Below are 19,544 nucleotides of genomic sequence, written 5' to 3'. Positions count from 1 at the left end.
CCTGTAAGGTGCAAATGTACCCTGCCCTCTCCTCACGTGAGATGCCAGCACAGTTGAGCTTCTTCTGACCAGGCTCATTCCGGCTAATGGAAAGTTGCAGCCTGGGCTGTGCTCTCAAAAGCAACGCGGCTGGGATTCCCACACGGAGGCTGCAGATGTTGGCTGACCTTACGGGGGTGGGGGGAGCTCAGCCTACGCAGCTCCTGCAGGAAACTCGTCAGGCTTCGCAACTCGGAGCCAAGCCTCAGCAGCTGAGGATACAGGGTCCTCTTCACTGTCACCGGTGCGGAAAATGCTGGAGCTTGGGGGATCTCTTCTCCCCTTTTAACAAAGAACAGAATGGAAAGATGCCAAAACCAATTGCTCGCCCTGCCACGCTGTGGCCCTCACAGGGGCGACTAACTTGTGGGGTGCTGCTGGCCATGAGTGGTGTGAGACCAGTCTTGGGGGCCCGATAAATGGTGTGAGGCCAGCTTGAGAGTGAGATGAATGTCCTGATGAATGGTGTGGGGCCAAGTCTGGGGGCCAGAAGAGCAGTGCAGGGCCAGCTCCAAGCGCCTCATGAGCAGCATGGGGCTGGTCCATGGACGAGATAAGTGGCATGGGGCCACCCCCCGGCCACATCCTTGCCCTGGGTCCCTGCGCTCCCTCACGCCGGATGCCGGCCAGGGCGGGGGGAGCAGGAGGGCGCCACGGCTGCTGGGCTGCCCTGTGGACCAGTCGCCCCCTCAAGGCCGTGGGCCGCGTGGGCTGTTCCCTGCGTGAGCAGTGGGGGAGGGGCAAGGCAGGCAGGTGGTACAGGGAAGCCCCAGTCAGCCTGACTAGGCGGGGTTCCCCATAGCCCCGCCCCCTCCCCCACCTCAACGGCTTGCCACGTGCCGGCTGTGCCTAGGGGAGGGGGGCACGACCTTTCTGGAAAGGGGGGCAGGGCGGTGGCACCCCCGGTCTCCTAGCAACGGCCGGCCCGCGAACGCACACACGTCAGCGGAGCGCGACGGGAGCCGCCGAGTGCCATTTGTGGTGGAGTGCTCGGCGGGCGGTTTCGCGCTACTTGGGTGCAGCGGGGGTCAAAGGACGTCTCCTGCCCGCCAGCGCCGCGACTCGCCGGGAGCAGGATGCAGCGGCGCGGGGGTGAGGCGGCTGGGGCCGGCGGGGCAGCGCCGAGGGGCGAAGGGGCGCGGCTCCGGGGGAGGGGTCGGGTGCTCGGCGCGGCTCGCTGCAGGGGGTGACGTAGCTGCGCGCGGGGTTGTACCGGGCGTCGCTTGCAAGCGGACGGGCCCACTGTGCAAGGGCGGGGGTGGTGGGAGACCCGTGCGACCTGCCTTCGAGGCCCCTCCTAGGGGTCCTCACCTCCTGCCGCATCCCAGCACTAGCCCATGGGTTCCGTCCTGCCCCGTCTCCTGCACCCCAGGGCAGAGAGAGGGGCCTGGGTCCCAGCAGGACTTTCCCTCAGTGGCCGTGCCCCTGACTCCCGCACCCTCTTCCCCCAGGGACGGGCCCCTGCCCTTTTATGGAGTCTGGCTTCACTGTCGGCTGCTGCAGCGCCGTGTCCCGGACGTGGGGCATGAAAAAGAGCTTCCTTCAGTTAGTTTTCGAGGTGGCTCCAGCACTCCTGCTTGCGGAGGTGCCTCAACAGCCCCCGGGGTGGGGGTGGTTCCTTGCCAACGTTGCACCCATGAGCGTTGGGCGGTGTTTCTGCCAGAAACCCCAATGACACCGGGGTTTGGCTGCCGCAGGAAGCTCAAGAGTGTCGAGCTGTAGGCACGAGTCAGCAAGGAAATGCTGGGATGGGGAAATGAAAGGGATGCAGGGTATGGTAGGGAAAGGCTGTGGGATGATTCCTGTTGCCATTGGTGTCACTGTGTAAATAACTAATAATGCTTATATCAGTATTGTTGTTTATATTACTATCGTCATTGTTATCACAGCCATCAATACCCATATATTTATAAAATTAAAAAGTAATAACAATGATGACAGCAATTATTTGAACAACATTTGCCAGCCAGAGTGGGAAGTCCAGGCTTGGGTGCCTCAGCTGGAAAGAGGCAAGGCATTTCATTGGAAGCTCCTGTGTATGTGAGAATAGAAATTGCCCCAGTTCTGGCGAGTCTAAATTAAAAAAGGCATTCTTGATGTATGCAACATGAGGCTTGGGTGTTTGTTAAAGCATTGGGTTGCAAGTTTGCTTTTTGGTCTGCATTTTGTCTGTCAGAATTCATATAAAACTGAAGATATCTATGTCTACATCTAGGTGTTGTGCTCAAAGATGTTGATGTATGTTCAGATACTTTCAGGGTCAAGGCCTTATCCTGTGTTGTAGCTTATATAAAGTGCCTACTCCCAAACTGCATGCGACTTAGCGTCCATCTTGCAATTGGATCTGTTACCATGGACTTCTTTGTCTGTAGAGCTTCTTTAAAGCCACATAAATTTGCACTACTGACTGACTGTAGGAATATAGCTCCAAACCCTGTAGATTTGATTGGTCTCCCTTTTTACTATTTTTTTTTTGTTTTGGAGGAGGTGAGGGGGAAATGAGGACTTCTACATAACTTGAAATCAAATAGAATAAAACCCAGAATAAAACCCCACACCAAAACAGAGGAAGGTTTGTTTTTATTAGGATCAGAAGCTGGAAATCAGGACCTTGCACTACTAAAGGTGATGGGGGAATGTAGAGAGAACCTGTGATAGTCTGTCCTCGTGACCTCCTTTGTTTCAGTCTGAGTGGTTCTCAACACTTGGCTTGGTTTAAGGCTGCTTACCAATTTGTTGACACAGTGGGATGCTTATATAGAATAGTAAATATATGTTAACTTAACCAGCAAGAAAATACACTTTAAAAGTTGTTAGTTTGAAACTGACCCTCCCATAAGTGCTGTGCTTTGTTTCTGTATTATGCTGTTGCAGATTTTAACTATTACCTGAAGACAACCCTATAATAATTAATAAGTGCTTTTCTAAACTACCAAGAAATTAGGTAGTCTGCTCTACTTAAGGAAAGCTGGGAGAAATCAAAGTGGAGACTTGCTATCTTATATTGTCTCTCCTTTTTCTTTAATGTATTCAGGAGAAAATGTACAAATGAATACAATCCCCTTTCTTCCTGGACACTGAGCTGAGGAATTTCATCATGGGTCAGCACTTCTCAAATCAGACACAAACTGTTATTAACAAGATACCAGAAAAAGTAGCAAAACATGCAGCTCTGGTTCGTGAAAGTGGTTTCCTGACGTATGAAGAGTTTCTGGGAAGAGTAGCTGAACTTAATGATGTGTAAGACTTTGTCTCCTATCCTTTTAAAAATTGTACAAACAGTATAATGTCTTGGGCTGGCCAATCCGTACTCTACCATCTGGCCTTCAACTGTGTTCTTCTATTTTCCAAGCCTGTGTAGTGCAGTGGTTCTCGACCTTCTTATGCTTAAGGCTCTCCTCAGAAAATTTCAGCTCTTGCTTTTCACTTGTTTTTTGATTACAGAAAAATACTAGAGCAATTCTTCTGTTGCAGAGAACTTGGACCACAGCAGGTCAGAATGTTTTTAACACTGTAGGTTCCCTATGTGAAAACTCTGAGTTGATTTTTGTGAATAATGTTTGCATACCTATCACAGCTCCTTGGAGTATTCTGCCACTTAACCTTGCCTGCCATAGTACTACTAATACTTTGGGCCACTGTCCAAGTCCCAAAGTGAGCCTCAGACCCTCTTGTGTGGCCTCCAACCTCTCCATAGCCATGCCCATGCCTTGCAGGTGGTATTTGATCATTTTGGAGGGGCCCATAGCCCTGCCACAACACTTGGCCCCCTCAGGTCCCAAACCTGTGTTGGGGCTTCATCCCGTTATCTCTGCCTGTGGACCCCTCACCCTAGATCCAATTCCATGAACCTTGGTTTCTGGGCCCCTGTACCTGGTTTCAACCTTTTCTGGCGCTTCAGCCCCCGGGGGAAGCTTGTATATCACTCAGCCTCCTGCATCCCTACAGGGCTGTATGCAGGGTGTCTCTGGTGTCCCTGTGGCCTCCATACTGTAACCACAACCTTGTCTTCTAGTATCTAATTTAACTGCAACATAAACATAAGAACCTGCTTCTAAACTAAAAGTCACTCTCACTCAGGGTCAGTGTTATCCTACAAGCCATACTTCCCTTCAAGCTCTCACCTGTTAGCTTTCCTGGATGACTTTGGTGCCCACCAAAGCTATCTCCTGCAACCCCTCTCTTCCAAGAGATCCATTCCCTTCAGGTGCTGGGCTCAGTGCCCTGGAGCACTGCCCCTTCTGGCCATAGATGACTCCCTAACCAAGCACAGGGGTTTCCCCTTGTGCCTAATGGTCAGCCTGCCCCTCCCTGCAAGCAGCTGGGTCAAGCTGAAGCAGCCTTTACTGTCAGGCTGCCTAGGAATCTGCCCCACACAGTAAGCTTGTTACAGCTGGCTTTTGTTCAGCTGCCTGCAGATAAAGTAGGGCAACCTGCTGCTCTTTCTCAAAGTAACAGGAGCCACTAAAAGTAAAAATCCCTATCTTTTTGCAAGTATAGTTTAAAATTAGAAGGCATTCTATTGCTGTTTCGTTTTTATTTATGCAATATATTGTCCTGATTTATAAGTCTATCTTTTTTCCTTCCAAAACAGCCATAAATATCATAACAGTACGCAGAGTCAAAGGAAAAGATTGTTTGAATCTTGTCTCTGTGGTATAAACAGTTAATCCCACCCCCACCTTTTAAAACCAGATCAGCCAACTACTTTTCTTGAGTTTCTTCTACAGTTACAAACTTGAACTTCAGCCACATTCCAGTGCCAAATAACTGAAAGTACATTTGAGGTCTAAAGCAAAATGGAAGGGAAGTCTGAAATTCAATGTATATCTTAAAAGCAGCAGCTTTCAGTATCCTAAGTCCACGTGTAGTAGTCACCTATAAAAACATACCACTACACAGGACAAATACAGATACATACAAATTAGACTATAAAATTATTTCTATAAAAAAGGAAATGGTAGTAGTATAGATCCACAAAATGGACTGTCCCTTTAGAAGCTGTGCAATTCCTAAAGGAATTTTTGCACTTTACCTTCAATAGTCAATTTTTGTTGCTTGCTTCTGAATTCTGTCCAGCATCTCCACATACTTTCTAAAAGGTGAAGCCCAGAATTGTACACCTCCGAATTAAATAAAGCAGTTATTTTAAAAATCTTACCCAGTAGTATCTTGATCCTTTCAAGCTGTGTTTCATAAATGGTGAGGAAATAATTTATTGGGTCGAACTAAAACATTTAGCCCTGTAATAAACAATGGAATATATTCAAAAATAAAGTACAAACTTTCCTAAATATTTGTACTGGGGTTGATCAAGGGGCAGAGAGTAGGTGTGATTATGAAAGACTTGCTTGCGATTCCTGCAAAATGAACGAATGACTGGAATAGAAATCACCTGTATATTTAAGCTGCAGTCATGTAAAGTCACTAATCTAAAACTCATTTAATCTTTCCATTAAGGTGAAATTGTCCTTTATGAAAATGGTTAAAATTAAATAGGTAAATGAATTGCAATGGGAAGAGTGGCTCTGCTGCAGTGTATATCTATTGCATAAAGTCAGATCAATGCTCCTCTGTTTCAGAACGGCAAAGTTGGCTTCTGGACAAGACAAACATCTATTATTTGAAGTGCAGCCAGGTTCTGATTCCTCTGCTTTGTGGAAGGTGGCAGTTCGGATAGTCTGTACTAAAGTAAGATTATCAACCCTTTTAGCTTAGCATTTAACATGAAGCTAACTAAACTAAGAATGTTTTTGGTCAGTCACCATTCAGTTTTCATTTTAACATAAAGGGTTTAAAGTATATTGTTAAATTAGGCCTAAATTTTGGTCTTTTCTAAAAACTGAGGCATCAACAGAAATATTTTAATGGCCAGCCCTAAAGGAATAATGCCTTCCCTTGCAGTGTTCATTAGCCAATTCATGGCAGTCTTGAGAACAGGTAAGAACCCAAGTTTGAAACTGACTAGTTGGACAGAGGTGGCAGTCCAGTAAAGGGTCTGTGCAGGATTTGATTTGACATTCAGTATCTAAGTGATAAGATAATTTATCCATATTTAATACAAAACTAAAAGAAGCCTCACTTTAAAGTTTTGGCCTTTTAGCATTACTAATTTAGGCCTAACTGTAAACTGCAGCATGCAGGAAAATCACTCTTAATGATTGATTGATTGATGTAACCCCAAGTGGTTACATCAGTTCACCCATTTAGATCAACCTCAGTAATGGGGGCCTTATTGTTAATTATGCTAAATTATGAGGGCACAATAAATTAATTATGCTAAATTATGAGGGCACAATAAATATTTGGTTGGCATTGTTTGGGGGTACAACTGATACACGAACTAACAAATGTGCAGGACGTTAGCCTGATATACTTGCTATAGGACCACTTTATCCTGTAACGTATAATGAACATGCTTGTTTAAATGACGGTTCTTCACAGAAGAGCACATAGAGTGTAACTTCAGCATGTTGGTTTGTGTTACAATAGCAGTCAGCTGAGAAAACCAGAATGTGACAGTGAACAACTAAAAATAAAGCACAGCATATAAAATCAGTGTAGCAAATCAAATAGGCTAACTGTTCTCACTGTTAATGAGGAACCATGACTGAATGGGGATGGTTCTAGTGAGTTTCTGCAGAGATCTGTTCTTGGCCCCAATACCAGCAATAAGAGAAAAATAACTGCTCTTAAAGCTACATGATGATGGCAGAGTTGGTAAAGTGATTTATAGTGGTAGTAGTGACTGATCAGTTACACAGCGCAATCTTGATCACTTGGTAAGGTGCGCACAAGCAAGTGTACTTTTTATGTGGTAAAATGCAAGGTTTTAGGTCTAGGAGCAAAGAATAAAAATTAAACTTCAAGATGGAGGGAATGGGGGGAGAGTAGTTACTCAAAAGTGTATGAAGGTCACTGTATAATCAGCTGAACTTGAACTTCAAATGTGGTGGTGGAGTTGAGAGCACTAAGGTGATCCAAAAGTACAAACATAGGGAAAATAGTGTTGTTTCTCTATGTAGCATTAATGAGACTTCTGCAGCAGGATCCAATTTCTGTGACAATTTCAAAAGGAATTTTTGGGAAATGGAGAGTAAGATCCAAAGAGAACAGGATTTAGAAAAGAGGTAGAATAATGATGTAGGTCTCTGTAAATTTTTTTCCATAATTTAAAGATCTGTCTATTTAATTTATGAAAGAAAATTTGATATTTGATCACAGTTTGTCTGTGAGACTCTTGACATCAGAGGGTTCTTTAATCTAGCAAACAAATTACTAGCTGATGAAACTAGACAAATTCAAACAGGAGATACCTTAACAGAAAAAAATCTCTCAAATCAGAACAAGTGCCATAGTTCATCCAGAAGCTATTGTTAGGGACCTACTTAAATCATGACAGAAGTCTGTGGTGCAGCGGTACCTTTAATCTCACTCTTTTTGCTACATCTCCTCCCCATTTGGGGGGTAAGAGGCCATTAATACTGCAGTTTTTACCTCTGCCACTCGGCAGAAGCGGGGCGGGGGGAAGGGGAGAGGAGAGCACATGGCAAAAAGGGTAAGATTAAAAGTGCCACTGCATCATGAACTTCTGCCATGATTTAAGTCTCTAGCTATTGTGCACAATCTCAGTATTACTGGTTAAAGTTGTATGGTTTATGATCAGGAACTTGCTACATGCATAATTATTAAACGCATGGTTCTATTCCTTTCTTAACTTGTCCATGCCCATCAGCCAGAATTTTTCTAAAGCTCTTAAATATTTTAGAGTACAAACCAAGCATGGATCACTAACCTATCATACTTGGAGCCAATGATTCTTAATATAGCTATTTTTTTCTTACTCTTTATGTAATATTTCTACTTCAAAGAAAATCTATGACTTTCACGAAGGCAGCCAATATTGCAGTCTATTTTATGCTCTTAAAATGGTGAGGCTTGGAACCTGGAACAACATAATCAAGTTTCTGGATATACATCCTACTTATAGCTTAATGGTGTCAAATACCATGATAATGGTCTTGTATGTCTTATTACAGTTAAGCTTGTATTTTCCATTGTAAGTGATTATGATCTTTACCTGGAACTCTGTTTAGGGATATTACAACTTAACTAGATGTTGACTTAGGTCTCTGGCATTATCATGGGCACTAAGGAAAGTAGCAAACTTCCTCCCATAGAGTAATGTTTACAATGAAGAGTTGAGAATTCACAGTAGGTAACTGTTGTTTTAATTGTATAAACTTTTTCTGTAAATATTTTTGTATCTTAGATAAACAAAACAAGTGGCATCCTAGAAGCTTCAAGAATCATGAACCTGTATCAGTTCATTCAGCTTTATAAAGACATCACCAGTCAAGCAGCAGGAGTTCTTGCGCAGAGCAGTGCCTCTGGAGGAACTGCTGAGAATTTGACATCTGTGTCATCTTGTCAGGCCAGTTTATGGATGGGAAGGTATCACTATATTACCTAATTTTGGAGGATATATATATTTGTGTTTAATCTTACTTAGAATGAACTTTCTGTCTTTGGCAGACAAACTTCAAGTGGAGTATAGAGCAAATGGTTTGTTAGTACTTGTAACCCTGCAGTCAACCTAGTTATGTTACTGTCGGTGTCATTGCACTAGCTTTGGAACAGTCTTGTTAGTGATCTCTTCTAATGTGCACCTTATTTGTTTATCTTCTGAATGAGGAAAATGGGAGGAAATGAAATCACTTGTAGCTACAACGCTTGTTTCGGTAGTGTTTATTTAAACAGATTTAATGTTATTTTTCCGCTTAAACTTTCTTTTCCTCTTCTCTTACACTTTGGTGTGTGACAGTTCCAGCTGTTGTCACTAGAGATCCACCAGCTGTAACTTTAATTTTACCCTGTAAGAGTGGGGGAATAATACAAACTTGCTCGTCCATGGTGAATCCTGTTTTTAATCATGGGAGAAGCAAAAAACTGTGGTCAAAACCGGCAGAACCTGCTAGCTCAAGATGGATAAAATGGCAAATTTTAGTTGAATGTAGTAGTGTTCAGCTGCATGCAATGCCCACCCTAGGATCTGCACTACACAGAGTACACGCTCCAGCTGGTTTGGAACCCACATTGCACTTGGCACATGCAGGTGCCACCTGCAGTGTGGTCTCAGACTGGCTGGAGCAGGCACTGCACACAGCATGGTCCTAGAGCTGCTGGGGTGGGTGCTGTATATGGTGCAGTGCAGCCATGGTGGCCATCATAAGTCAGAAAACCAGCTAAGTTGGCAAGCTGACTCTCTGACAAAGATGTTTGTTCATATTATGGTGTGGTATCAATAAACTGCCTTACAAAGGGTGTTTTTGCAGATGTGACTCAGTTTAGAACTTGGAGCTACAATAAAAACTGTGTTATCTGGCACTTTACCATCCAGAATGCTCCATTAACCGGCATGCAGATCGATGCAGCAAAAGTGAAACCAGAAATCCCACCATGGCACTTTGGTTTTGCCGAGTACCACTTTGTTGACTTTTGCCCTGGGCCATGGTCCAAGCAGCCCATGCAGGGGCCCCCTCCCTGTCCCCCAGCACACTGATGCCAGGGAGTGAAATCCCTGGCACACCGGATGCGGTGGAAGGGGCAGAGGCCCAAACAGGTAAAGATGCCTCTCAGATAACTGGCATATTTGATTAACCGGCCTTCCCTACTCCCCATGGATGCTGGATAACACAGCTTTTGCTGTATATGTAAACTCTGCTCTGATTATTCCCAAAATCTCCAGTATTTTAAGGCTTCTCTTTAACAGTGAGATGAGATATTAAAGCTTTGTCTGCTTTGGGAATGTCTTACTGGTACCTCTACACTGATAAAAACCTAACATGGATGGGAAGCAGTTCTGCTTGTACTAGTGAAGCTGAACTTTATTTGAATTTCACCAGTACATAGCATCCTTTTGCCTACTGATACTAGGGTTTGCACCTATGTAGGCACACCAGGGACCTGGTAAACCCAGTTCTGTTGATTTATTAGTAGAATGATATTTTGGCTTTGTGTCTCTTTATTTGAACTCTCAAAGTTATATGGCTCCCTTAGTGCAGTTTGCACACTTTACATTGGAGATACTTCTTCACATTCTGTGGGAATTTTGTTGTAACCTGATATCTTCTGCCCATTGATTCTTTCTGGCTACCAAATGCAAAGCTTCTGGAATATTATCTTGTTAGTCTAGTGTTCTCTTCAGTCTCTTGGATAATGTGTTTGGTAGGAGAGAGTCTCCAGTGGCTTCTAACATGAATATACAAAATATTAGTGGTGAAAATTAATTATTCATTTATTTTGTAATGTAAAACCATGCCTAGAAGGCTTCATTATATATGGCAGTATGTTTTAAAAGAGTAATGTTTAGCAATAGAAGATTGCAGATTGCCCCATGCCACTTATGTCAGGAGTTGCATAGGTGCAACTGCAGGTAATAATATTTGGCTGTATTTTAAAAAATGTGAAAAAAAAAATTTCTAATTCCAGCTCGTTTACAATGGTCATACTTAGCTTCTTCCATTTTAAGATTATTGACTATTTCAGAATCTTAAATAGAAGAAAAAAGCTCACATTGACGGAATATTTTTGAAACTGGTAATAGTAATTGTAGCATAGTATATATTTGTCCTACTGTCTTTTTATGAATAGTGTGCGGCAATTAAAGCGTTTTGTGTATAATACATCATTTTCATAGATTTTATTGAGCATTTGTAATTGGCCTTCTAGTAATGCTGACAAATGAAGATGGTTAGCCAGATTTTTGAAGAGCCTGTCAAAAACAGGAACCACAAGTTCCTTAAAATCTGTCCTTTCTCCCAAGTCACTTACTTTTAAAATCCTGCTACTGAAGTTTTCACTATGATATACTACAGCAGAAAAAGATTAAAATTTGAAAATGGAGGGATTAGAACTTGTGTGTGAGACCTTTTAAAACCCTTTTGCAAAGAAACTCTCCACAGCCCCTCTTTCACAAGGAAGGGCAAGTTAAACTGGGCTGGATACAGTTTCCTGCAAAGCATGCTGTGATTTTAATTTCATCTGTATCTTCCATGGGAACCATCAGTCCTTAACTTCCAGCTGGAATGACTGACTGAAATGCTAATAACACTGTTCAAAAATATATTGGGCATATTTGAGAGAGGTGGCTTTTCCCTACTTTCTATTCACACTATTAAGACAAAGAGACATATGTAAATGCATTTATAGTATAAGATGCTTTTTGGAATGTTACTATACTGCTTAATTATTACACTAAGCAATAAAGGTATGGCATTTTATAATTTGTCTTATCTTCCAATTTTAGCCTTGAGAGGATGGGAAAGGCCAACATCCCTTCCATTTAAGTGCCTTGCTTTATTTAATTTGGAGGTGTACAATTCTGGGCTTCACCTTTTAGGAAGTATGTGGAGTTGTTGGACAGAATTCAGAAGCAAGCAACAAAAATGATAAAGGGGTTGGAAGGAAAGCCATGGGAGGAGAGGATACGAGAGCTAGGTGAAAAGAAGATTCAAGTGGTGATGGGGGACATGAAAACAGTCTTCACAAACTACTTGAAATGCTGCCATAAATGAGGAGGAAAATGAGTGTTCTTTTGCAGGCCATGAAGCAATGGCTTACAATTGCAGCAAAGCAGACTTTTTGCTTAGATCTCAGGAAACTCCCCTGCTGTTATAACAATAAAGTAATGGAATAGACCGCCCAGGGAAATGGTAGATTCTCTTCCACCATAGATTTTCAAGAGGAGGCTGGATAAGCCTTTGACAAGGATAGTTTAGACATACCATGCCTGGATTCATATGGTGGGGTGGACCATATGACATTTGAGGTTGCTTCCAACCTTGTGATTCTGTAAAGGGGTTTCCTGTAGGAATATAACTGTCAACTGAAGTAGAAATGTTAGAATGCTATTTCTAATGAGACTGAGCCCACTGAGCTGGCATAGTCCAGTGCATCTTCTAATTTTTTTTCATGTCCTTTAATGATACTGGAAAACAAGCAAAGAAGCACTTTCAAGTGTTCTTATGCAAAGGAAATCGACTGGGTTTTTTTGTGTGAAGTCTCCACACTTACCTAAACTGCTTCCCTTCAGATGGCTTACTGCACAAAAGTAGTAAATGTTACTGTAGCAGAGCACTAGCAATAGTAATAAGGACAGTTGCCAATCAACAGGGCAGCACAGGTAAGGGTTGCCAGGGCAATTAATGTTGGTCAGCTGGCTAGAAGAGGGCAGGGCCAGCCCTTTATAAATGGCCCAGGCCGGAGCCTAAGGGGGGCAGTTCCCTTTTGGAAGCCGCAGGAGCAGGAGCTCTGCGGCAGAGCGGAGCAGACAGAGCAGATTGTTGCAGCCTGACCACCCAAGCAGCTACGGCACGATATGGGGTAGAGAGAGAACCCTGACTGGAAGGCCTTTACAAGAGAGCCAGGTGGGCCTAGGTTCTATGCTTTAGCCAGGAGGCTCATTGTTACGTTACAGCCGGCTGGCTGCTGGTTTAGTTATCCTTAGACCGGAGGACCGGGTGAGGCTGTAGGGGTGTGAGGAGGCCTCACAGGAGCTCCCCAATAATCCGGGGGTTCCTGGTGCCCTGTAAGGGCACAGTGGTTAGTGCCGGAGTTGGCATGGTGAGTGAGCGCCGGAGAGGCACGTGTGCGGGGTTTCGGACCCCAGCCCATGAGGGCGGTATTTTGCCCAGTGGGGCAAACGACCCAGGAAAGGGTCAAGGAGCCAGGCCCAGCTGCGGGTCACCTGAGCCCCAAGTGCGGGAGGCGCGCGAGTTAGGCCCGAGAAGGCAGGTCTGGGGGCCAGGCGGGGATAGGGCCGCCTGAGCCCAACTTTGAGGAGCCTGAGTAAGGGCGAGAAGTGCAGGAAGCGCAACATAGGCCCCAGAGAGGGCGGGAGCCCCAGAGAGGGCGAGGGAAGCGCAAGCGGTGCCGCACAGGCCCCAGAGAGGGCCAATCAGAACAAGAGGCTCCGGAGTGAGCAATTAGTCCCCGACTGGCATGAAGCCCCGGGGAAGGGCGGGCACGCGGTATACGTCCCGGAGAGGGACAGGCACGCGGCATAAGCCCAGAGAGGGGCTGACGTCCAGATAGGGGCCAGATCGATAAGAGCTCGACAGAGCCGTACAGAAGCCCAGGTGGGGCAAGTAGGCCCGGGAGAGGGCGAGAGAGGAATAGAAGCCCAGGAGGGGCAAATATATGACAAGAGAACATCCGGTACAGCTGCGAAATAAAGGCAGCCTCCCTAATTGAACCAATTACCATCAAAGACATGGCGGGCGAGGATAAGAGGGTGCTGGATCACCTAAGTTGACACGGCAGGGGGCGCTAGCGGGATCACGGCCGCCCCTGCGCCCCACTCCATGACAGTTACCTATTCACTTCTTTTTTTTCCTCTAACCTTGAACCTGTACCAGTCGACCAGTATTGTGCTTCTCTACAACATCTACTTCCTATTCACAGCATCCACAAATTTATATAAAATAATAGAGAAACATAAGTATTTCCTTAGTTTGTCACCCAAATATTTAATTCTATTTGTATCTTTACTTGTACATTTCCAGACTGCTTTCTGTATGTAATCTTTATTCTGCTTCCTCTCTACCTAAGAAGGGCTTGCATATATATTTTTTTTAAGCATTTGGTCTTATGATGCTCTAAATCTGTTTCTTGAAAATTGCACTGTACACAGATGTACTAACTTGTATGCACCTAGCATATCTTTCATACTCTGAAATGGGATCACGGGAAAGTAATTGGATACTATTCCTTATTAGCAATGCAGTCCTGTAATCAACCGAGCAGTGTATTCTAATCACCAGCTACTCTTGTAAAGAATACTTCCCTGTGAAACTCTCATGTTCTAGCATGCTTTCTTTAGTCTCTCATCAACATCGTAAAATAAGACATCAGAAATGAGGAGGGGAAACCCCACATGTGCCTGGCTCCAAAGAAGTAAAGACCAGAACAAAAACACTTAAACTATTAACCTTTACATTAGTGGGGAGCTATTCTAATTCAGAATTCATACCAGGACAGCTAACAAAGAAGTTGTTGAGTTCCATGGTCCTTCATTTTTGCTAGACAGTCACAACTCACAGACAGTCCTTCTAAAAAAAAAGTCAATTAATTTCTTGGTCCAAAGATACAATATATAACTGTTCAGAATAAGAACTTTTACATATTTTGCTGATATTAAAAATAAACTGACGCACAATTCTGTGCACTGATTTTTGTATCGCATAATTTTACTGAAGTCCTAGTTCCTTTGTGCTGTTTCTGCTGTTGCTGCACACATTGACCTTAGGCCATAACTGCTGACTGAGAGGAGCTACAGTAGCTGAGACTGATTTTACCACTTTACACTAAAGATACTTACTGTAGATAGTGATATGAACAGAGGCTATGAACTTAATGGATATGAGAATAAAATGTCAATAAATATCTCTTGCCTACATGTGCACAAAATGAATTATTTAAATAATAGTCAAAGCATAAATTTCCAACTCTATTCTGATAAAACTGTTTTCTGTAATACAGGGTTAAACAGCTGACTGATGAAGAAGAATGTTGCATCTGTATGGATGGACGTGCTGACCTTATCCTACCATGTGCTCACAGCTTCTGTCAGAAATGTATTGATAAATGGTAAAATGCTTTCACAAAAGAACTAGTTAGTTTAAATTCTGAATCAAACATCTAACTTGTTGGCTTTGGTAATGAAGGACTCTTCACTGTTAATGTGCTTTAGTGTTTAAAGATGTCTTAGCAATATACATGCGATGGATAAGAAGCTTAAGGAAAGACTAGGATTGCAGCAGAATAATGAAGAATCACTTCAGAACTCCTATGAAATTGATCTGGAAAAATACCAATTAGAGAAATCACTTAATGGTGGAAACGACAGGAAAAAAAACACACAATTAGATATAAGTTTAGAATTAGCTTATTTTATAGGAAAACAGTGATTTAACTCTTAATTGGATAGAAATATTCCAGTGGACTTCACAAAAATAATGGATATGTCCTGTTTACCCTGGTCTTACTTAAAATATTGTCCTTATCTAAAATATTGTAAAAATATTTATGATAAAGAAGAAATGCTGAGTCCACCTCTTGATCTGCTTTTAACGTCAGAAGTATCACAACATTCTGATTAAAAAGTACTTAGTCCTCTGAATGTTACAAGCCCAAGGCAAATTAGAATGACCATTTATCTTGATAAACATACTATAAAAGGGATCTTATTTTTAAGCTGCATGTAAAGACTTCTCTTGGACATGTCTTATAATGTAATTTTTTCCTTAACTTTGATAAAATGTATGGCCTATAACTTTTCTAGAGAAAAATATTTAAGTTTTTAATTGAGACAAAATATTATGCATAAAATTCAGATTATTTAACTTAGCACAGCATCAAGTTAGACAGCAAACTCTTGCATCTCAGAATTATGCATGGGCTTCTCTCTGTCTTCCTAAACAGGAGTGATCGTCACAGGAACTGTCCTATCTGCCGTCTTCAGGTGACTGGGGCAAACGATTCTTGGGTTGTGTCAGATGCACCTACAGAAGATGATGTTGCTAGCTACATACTTAATATGGTAGATGAAGCAGGGCAGCCTCACAGACCCTGATGCCAGTGACTAATAGTAGAAGCACTTGGAGGTTTTCTTTGTGTGACTTCCCACTTCCATCTTACTTTGACACTGTTCTGCACTTTGTTTAATATAGGAGTCTTCTTGGCTGCTATAGATTTACGCTGTTCTTTTAAAACACAGCATACATGACCCAATATATCTGTGAGCATTCGTAACATTTTATGTAGTTTCTTATTAAATGCTCTAAACTATTTTGATCAGTGACAGTAGCAAAGGTTGTCTGCCCATTTAATTTTTTTTACATGATTTAAAAAACTGGTATAGAATCATTTGCAAGTTGAACCATAACAGCACAGCTATGTTTTTGTGGTGACCAAGTACCACATACTGATTATATGCTGTTCCCAGAAAGGCCTGACCCTGTAGCCCTTATCTTGATAAATAATTCTGCTAATTTTAAATGGGCTAACTAACATGAATAGAGATTGTTTGTTAGTTAGGATTAAGCAGTTATTCTTAAAACAAGGCTTTGCTGCGGAATTTGAGGGCTATCCATTGCCCACCTATGCTCAGTTGTTGCTGCTTTTTTTTAGCATTTCCATTTATTGACTTTAAACTAGCTGAAATTTAAGTATAAACTTTTAATTCTATTTTCGTGTAGTACAAAAACAGCTATGGCAAGCTATTTGTGCACTTCCCTTTTTTCCTAGTAAAAGAATGGAATTGAAGTAAAAGTAAAATTTAGCAAGATATTTTATGCACTACTCATTATAACAGCCTCATTAGTTCCAGATCTTTAAACAGCTTCGTGTGCAGTCCCAAAAGGATAAATTAGTGTTCCAGCAGCTTTTTAAATCGGCAACAGCCAATTTTTCCTTTTTCCTTAAACATCTGAAAAAGACCCCTGGAAAGTAGTTACTCGGGTTTGGTTTACTGTTGATATTTTAGTTTTCTCCACTTTTTTTGAGTTTTCAGTCATATCATTATCCATGTAAAGTGTGATTATAAGCTAACAAATGGTGCTGTACTTTCTGCAAGTGCAATATACCTTTCTGTAGTGGAGATAAACTACTGCTTTGATAATGGCTTCATTTTTCTTTCTAATGGAATGTGCAGTTATGAAAACTCAGGAAAAGAACAGTAATGATTAGGAAAGTAAGAATATACTTCTGTAGCAAAATCATCAACCATTATCGGTGTTGTCTAATTTGTCAGTGAACTAGTAATAAATTTTGAAGTCTGTTTTACATAAATAACACCTTGGAAAACCACTGGCTTTGTAAAGAATGAGTTAATGAATATAATTGGTGGCGTTTTGTAATTAACATGTAGTCTGATTTGAGTCTGAGTCAGATGCATTTATACACAGCTGCTCCATTCAGTGAAATTCTTCGTAAAAATTAAACTGTGCTGGCTGTACCTGATAAAACTTACTGATGTCTTAAAGCTGAAAAACAAATTCTGCATTGATAATGGGTTCTGCGCTTCAGAGATGCATGTACCCATGCACAGCACTTTGTAAAATTGGTTATAAAAGAGTAACTAGTAAAAATAGTAGGAAACAAATCTTAAAAGAGGCTTGTCATCTTGTTAATTGCAGGACTTGTACAAAATATGACACACACTTAAATTGGACTTATGGCACAAGTGTCAAGCTCAAAACAAACAACAGTGACATCTTGTACAAATCACCCCTACAGTCAGTAGGGCTTATTGTGTAATTTTGAAACATTTCTTGAAATGAATGCATATCAATAATAACTGTACCTTCTTCACTTTAATGCCTGTCAGTGAAACCTTCTGGATTTTTCAGAAAAAATGTGGACTACTTGCTGCATTAAGCATAGCATAACATCTCTTATATTGAAAATCATAAATATTTAAGGTTTTACTACTAATATTTAGCAACACATTTCAAACCATAAAGCCTTTTACTCCTTTTCCTTTTCACCTTAGTATTCATCCATATTCAGGACTTTAAGATAACTTTTTTGGGGGAGGGGGGGTTAAGTATTTTTATATTATTGGAGCACAAATAAGTATCTAGTATCATTACAGCTTCAAACTGCTATTTTTTGTTTTCAAATGGTAAAAGAAAAAATACTACTGAACTGATGCACATGGCGAGTTTCTGCTGAGGACTTTAATGATGCAGCCTGAGTATTAACTGCAAAGTAGTGATCCATATAATCACACCATAAACTTAGCAAAAACTGTACATTTGTTTTAAATGGAAAAATATAAGCTTTATATTCTGTACAGCTTTTTAATTAAGCTACTTTAATGCACACTGCTGTGATGTAAGTTCTTTAATGTAATGTGTGCCTTGTAAAATGTATGTACTGTATGTTGCAAAGGATGTAGTTTGTGTTACCACTAAAAATTTATAGTTTGATAGCAGTAGTATTTCACTGTCTGAGATACTACATTTAGCTGACTGGAATCTAGAAAAGAATACAAATCAAGATGACTTGAACTGAGTAGTATGTTTCAGAAATCTGATCTTGAATGTGAATTAATGTAAATAGTTCTTGGGTGGCATAAAATTGCGATTTTGTTCTGTAGTATTGCAGCAAAGATTTCTTAAAGGTTTGATATGAAGATGAAACTGAAATGCTATAGATTGTATAATAACTTGTGTAATAAAGATACTTTGGAAGAAAACTTTAAAGAATTCTAAAGTTCATCTCCTCTTTTTCATATATATTAGTTGAATCAAGTTTTAACTTGAATTCCATTCTATCATGCATGTAATACAGTGTATTTGCATGCCATTTCCACAAATGACATATGACACTCATTTAAATTTCAGCATGATGTTATAAGAGGGAGCCAGAGGCTCCTGTTTCTATGAGGGGAAGGCAGCATTAGAGGGCTGCACTCAGGTAGCCAGCTAAGGTAGAAACAGCCGTGGAAAACTAAGCAGGCAAGGTGGGCTCCAGAATCCTGGTTTCTGAGCTAGAGAGCTTAGTTTAGTCCTGATCTCTCTGCTGAGGATAGAGCTTCTGCCATCCTGGGCTGCTAGCAAGGGGAACCTAGGCAATGCAGCTACCTGGATAAACTGCAAAGCACTAGGGGACAAAGGGTAGGAATCTGCTGGAAACCAAGAGGGACTGGTTTTGAGTATTGGCTGCTATAAGTAACTGGAGGACTGGGTCATGGCTATGGGGGTGGAGTGAAGTCACTGGGGTGTGGGGCAAAGTGGGGAAGGGCATGGAGGGGTATTGGGTAATAACAACCTAGCCTAGGGTCAGGGACCCTGAGGTCTGGAGCAGAGGCAAGCTAAGGCTGAGAAGTCCAAAGCCTAAGCAGTGGAGGTTAGGGTCAAGATTGGCAAACATCTCCTGGCACTAAGCTAGGGCCCAGTGAGCGGGCTAAGTCGAGAGAAGGTGAGTCAGAGAGCCCAATGAATTAAGACAGTAAGACGTGTGAGGCATAGGCATGGCTGTGGGGGCACCTGGAAGCCATGGTTAATGCCCTTAAAGCAAGCTAGTGCCTGAGGGCACAGATAGGGCAACTGGGGCCCCATCAGCTAGTGAGATCCAGGTGCCAGCAGGGCACTGTGGAGTGGGGTAGCAGATTTTGGGCCCATCGCCATGATTAGGACTTGGGGCCTGGCAAACAGGTGAAGCTAGGTCAAGTGGGTTCATTGAGCGCACTTGGGGACTCTGGCAAACAGCCTCCCAGTGTAAAATACAATTTCCATCAAGAGATGGCAGGGGGGACAGTGAGAAGGTTACCCAAGGAACTGAGTAAAACTAGTGGTTTGTCCTGTAAGGGCCACTGCAGCCACTGTTGACAGCCAGTCCTGTTACAGATGTCAACAGCAAACTAAATATAGTTCTGGGGAAGGATTTGTTTACTCCACCCCATTTATTCTATCCCCCCAGCAAAGCAACTTTGGAAC

The 19,544-nt window shown here is 42.3% G+C and overlaps 1 protein-coding gene across 4 annotated transcripts; it reads left to right on the top strand.

Moving 5' to 3' along the window:
* Nucleotides 1-870: 870 nt before the first annotated feature.
* On the top strand, nucleotides 871-18,301 carry RNF141 (ring finger protein 141). Of its 4 annotated transcripts, none has more exons than XM_090032690.1 (6): nucleotides 871-1,131; nucleotides 3,074-3,279; nucleotides 5,622-5,730; nucleotides 8,312-8,493; nucleotides 14,581-14,688; nucleotides 15,523-18,301. In XM_090032690.1, exons 2-6 carry the CDS (start codon nucleotides 3,137-3,139, stop codon nucleotides 15,671-15,673), a joined length of 693 nt encoding a protein of 230 aa, XP_089888816.1. In that variant the 5' UTR covers nucleotides 871-1,131; nucleotides 3,074-3,136; the 3' UTR covers nucleotides 15,674-18,301. The 4 variants fall into 4 exon arrangements, with proteins under 4 accessions (XP_089888816.1, XP_089888819.1, XP_089888818.1 ...); XM_090032693.1 differs by lacking the exon at nucleotides 871-1,131 and adding an exon at nucleotides 1,279-1,584; XM_090032692.1 differs by lacking the exon at nucleotides 871-1,131 and adding an exon at nucleotides 1,279-1,597.
* The last annotated feature ends 1,243 nt before the right edge of the window (nucleotides 18,302-19,544 follow it).

This window comes from Crocodylus siamensis, chromosome 2 (assembly GCF_052110815.1).
Source record: "Crocodylus siamensis isolate JL-2025a chromosome 2, ASM5211081v1, whole genome shotgun sequence".
Taxonomy (NCBI): Eukaryota; Metazoa; Chordata; order Crocodylia; family Crocodylidae; genus Crocodylus; species Crocodylus siamensis.
The sequence above is the reverse complement of the archived record's forward strand: the minus strand, read 5'-3'. Positions and strand labels throughout refer to the sequence as shown.